The following is a 4561-nucleotide window of genomic DNA, read 5'->3' as shown; positions in this document are numbered from 1 at the left end:
GGATATGTAGACAGACAACCCTTTTAAATCTAACGAGGAAATATTAAGGCTGACTAGATTGAATTATGGCAACAAATATCCCTCTGAGAAATTAAACCCCCATCCCTTTAACTTCTATGATAGTTACATCATTTTGTACTGGTGCCTGTTCCCGTATCACTGCTCTTCTCCAGTAAGCGCAGCATTTGCCTCACAACGCTCTCCACTCGTCGGAAGTGCATCTTTTTCCAGAAACTCTGGTGCTGTTTGCGACCCCATTCCAGGTCTTTCAGGAAGACCAGCAGTTGTTCGCGGACACGGTCTCTGTCCCAGGAAAGAGAATTTTTGCCAATGACGCTCAGAATGGGATGCCAGTCCTCTGAGATGTCCGAACCCTCCGTTACAGAGGCCAGGACCTTCACCCGCTGCCCCTTTTTGACCCGAGGACCTCCACGCACATACAGAGACTGTTTACCCACATCTGTAAGCTGGTTCAGGTACAAGCTGAGAGGAAGTAGAAGTATTAAACATTTATTAACATGGAATCAGATAGATTTATAAGAAAGATACATATTATTGGAGAATGAAAATCTATATTTGTACTCACTGTACTGTGTGGATGCTGGGATGTTCACGACAGGCATCAGCCAACATGAGAGCTGCACCGTCTTCGATGTTGTTGAAGGCCACATTCAGCTCCTGTAACATATCATGCTGGCCCAGTCTCTCAGCCAGCATTTGTGCCGATCGGTCCCCTAGCCCAGTATGCATCAGACTCAGCCGTTGCAAAGAGTGGTTACCAGACAGAGCTTCCAGCAGATGGCTGATGCCATCGTCTGTCAAGTAGTTGTCACACAACCTGGGACCGGAGTAAGACGAAATTCACATAAAATTAACAGGAAACATTTTTTTTCAGAAGATCATCACAGTAGGCTTTGAGTAAAGGGATGATACTGAAAAAGTTGTGTATAAATAATTTCATTTTTCTGGATTAATCTGTTAAATGACGTCAACATTTAGCAGCAATGTCTTCTTTTTTCAAATTAACATATTTTTCGGACTATAAGTCACACCTAAGTATAAGTCGCATCAGTCCAAAAATACGTCATGACAAGGAAAAAAAACAATATAAGTCACACTGTACTATAAGTCGCATTTATTTAGAACCAAGAGAAAACATTACCGTCTACAGCCGCGAGAGGGCACTCTATGTTTTCAGTGTAGACTACAGGAGCACTGAGCAGCATAGAGCGCCCTCTCGCGGCTGGAGACGGTAATGTTTTCTCTTGGTTAATGTCACATTAATTTTGATAAATAAGTCGCACCTGACTATAAGTCGCAGGACCAGCCAAACTATGAAAAAAAGTGCGACTTATAGACCGGAAAATACGGTAATTGTTTTTTCTTAGTCCATTACTTTATGGGTCAACACAGTCAAATGCTAAAATAATATGCCAAATTATTATACAGAATTATTTATTGCCAGGTGTGTTTACACATACGAGGAATCTGTTTTGGTGACAGAAGCTTCCACAGCACAAACAGAATGACAGTGACAAGACAAGACACAGACAATAAAAGAATTAAAATAGGATAAGTAATTAGGAAATAACAATATATGTACATATATAATGTACACACATAAACACATATACATATATATATACATTATTATTATATATTTGTGTATTTTTACCATATTAAAAATCTTTATTTCAAAGATGCATATATATATATATATATATATATATATATATATATATTAATTGATTTTTGATAGATAGATAGATAGATAGATAGATAGATAGATAGATAGATAGATAGATCATACAAAATGCATGTTATTTTTATTTAGTACTGTCCTGAGTAAGATATTTTACATAAAAGATGTTTACATTTAGTCCACAAGACAAAAAAATATCTTAAGTTATTAAAATAACTATTAAAATAAGTATTAATAGTTCTTAATACTGTGTGTGGTTTAACTGGATGATCCACTGTTTTTGTTTTGGGATAGTTGTTCATGAGTCCCTTGTTTGTTCTGAACAGTTAAACTGAGAACTGTTCTTCAGAAAAATCCTCAGTTCCTGCAGATTCTTCTTTTTTCCAGCATCTTTTGCATATTTGAACCCTTTCCATCAGTGATTGTATGATTTTTGAGATCCTTCTTTTTACACAGAGGGCAATTGAGGGACTCAAACACAACTATTTGAAAAGGTTCAAACATTCACTGATGCTCCAGAAGGAAACATGATGCATTAATAGCCGGGGGTGGGGGGTGAAAACTTTTGGAATTTGAAGATCAAGGTAAATATTTAATTCGTGTTCCGGGAAACTTGCAGGTATATTCTGGTGCTAACGAAGGCCAGTACTAAATGGGAAAAAATTATATTTCTACAAAATAAGAAAAATTTGGACATCATCATGTTCAAAAGTTTTCATTCCGGCTCTTAATGCATCCTGTTTCCTTCTGGAGCATCAGTGAATGTTTGAATCTTTTTTAATAGTTATCTTTAGGTCACGTCCCAAAACCATTCAAGCTGGCGCTTATCAAGCCTCTTATTAAGAAACCAAAACTAGATCCTAGTGTACTGGCAAATTATAGGCCTATTTCAAATCTTCCATTTATGTCTAAAATTTTAGAAAAGGTTGTGTCTGCTCAATTGAGCACCTTCCTGCATAAAAATGATCTGTATGAAGGCCCCACCATAGCACAGAAACTGCACTTGTTAAAATTACAAAGGACCTGCTTCTTGCGTCAGATCAAGGCTGCATCTCATTTCTAGTCTTACTTGATCTTAGTGCTGCGTTCGACACCATGGATCATGACATACTCATAGATCGATTACAAAACTATACAGGTATTCAAGGGCAGGCTCTAAGATGGTTTAGATCCTACCTGTCCGATCGCTAACATTTTGTTTACTTAAATGGGGTGTCATCTCATTTATCATCAGTAAAATATGGAGTGCCACAAGGATCCGTCCTAGGTCCCCTTCTATTTTCAATATACATGTTGCCCCTTGGTAATATTATTAGAAAATACGGAATTAGCTTCCACTGTTATGCTGATGATACTCAGCTATATATTTCAATGAGACCAGATGAAACTTCCCAATTATCTAAGCTAACAGAGTGTGTTAAAAATGTAAAAGATTGGATGACAAATAATTTTCTCCAATTAAATTCGGATAAGACAGAGATATTAATTATTGGACCAAAAAACACCACACAGAATCTTGTAGATTACAATCTGCAACTAGACGGATGTACTGTTACTTCCTCTACAGTCAGAAATCTGGGTGTTATATTGGACAGCAATTTGTCTTTTGAAAATCATATTTCCAATGTTACAAAAACCGCATTCTTCCATCTTAGAAACATTGCCAAGCTACGAAACATGTTATCTGTTTCTGATGCAGAAAAGCTAGTTCATGCTTTCATGACCTCTAGACTGGACTATTGTAATGGACTTCTAGGTGGTTGTCCTGCTTCGTCAATAAACAAGCTACAGGTAGTCCAAAATGCAGCAGCTAGAGTCCTTACCAGGTCAAGAAAATATGATCATATTACCCCAATTTTACAGTCTCTGCACTGGCTACCTATTAAGTTCCGTATCAGTTACAAATGATCATTACTTACCTATAAGGCCCTAAATGGTTTAGCTCCTGCGTACCTAACTAGCCTTCTACCACGCTACAACCCATCACGCACCCTAAGGTCACAAAACGCTGGACTTTTGGTAGTTCCTAGGATAGCAAAGTCCACTAAAGGAGGTAGAGCTTTTTCACATTTGGCTCCCAAACTCTGGAATAGCCTTCCTGATAATGTTCGGGGTTCAGACACACTCTCTCTGTTTAAATCTAGATTAAAAACGCATCTCTTTCGCCAAGCATTCGAATAATGTATCTCTTAAATTGTGAGTGTAGTTGCATCTGCATTTTTATTCTTTAGCTTGGGTTAAACTAATTTTACTTTGTTGGATCAGCAGCTATGCTAATGATGTCTCTATTTTGTTTCTATGTTTTGCCACGGGATTTACATCCCGTGGTAACTAGGATTTACACAAGCTCCAGTCTGGATCCCGAACACCTGAGAAGAGATGATGCTGACCCTCAGAGGACCCCAGATGATGCTAACCTTGAATCAACAAACAGAACTAACAATTATTGCTACATGTGTGACTGCATCCTATAATTACTATTAATTAATAATATTGATAGTTCATCATCTAGCTGACTACGTCTTGTATTATTATTATTATTATTTTTCTAAAATCCTGTCAAACGTGCACAAACTACTAGCTACTACTAAATATTGTAGAAACATAATTTTCTGTAAAGTTGCTTTGTAACGATTTGTATTGTAAAAAGCGCTATACAAATAAACTTGAATTGAATTGAATTGAATAGTTGTGCTTGAGTCCCTCAATTGTCCTCCGTGTGAAAAGGATTTCAAAATCATAAAGTCAATGCTGGAAAGGGTTAAAATATGCAAAAGAAGCTGGAAAACTGAAGAATCTGCAGGACCTTAAAGATTTTTCTGAAGGACAGAGCTCAGTTTAACTGTTCAGAACAAACAA

General features: G+C 37.1%; 1 protein-coding gene across 1 annotated transcript in view; it reads right to left on the bottom strand.

Annotated features, from left to right (window-relative positions):
• LOC132122745 (NLR family member X1-like) overlaps positions 1-4561 on the bottom strand; it is a 13099-nt gene continuing 8538 nt past the window's right edge. Inside the window, exons 8-9 of the mRNA XM_059533113.1 lie at positions 587-838; positions 1-483 (exon numbers count right to left, since the gene is read on the bottom strand). Coding sequence (XP_059389096.1) covers positions 129-483; positions 587-838 — 607 coding nt within the window. The 3' untranslated portion in view covers positions 1-128. The remainder of the gene's footprint in view (positions 484-586; positions 839-4561) is intronic.

The sequence above is a fragment of the Carassius carassius genome, chromosome 41 (assembly GCF_963082965.1).
Source record: "Carassius carassius chromosome 41, fCarCar2.1, whole genome shotgun sequence".
Classification (NCBI taxonomy): domain Eukaryota; kingdom Metazoa; phylum Chordata; class Actinopteri; order Cypriniformes; family Cyprinidae; genus Carassius; species Carassius carassius.
Note: the sequence above shows the minus strand (reverse complement) of the source record. Positions and strands in the feature narration are given on the sequence as shown.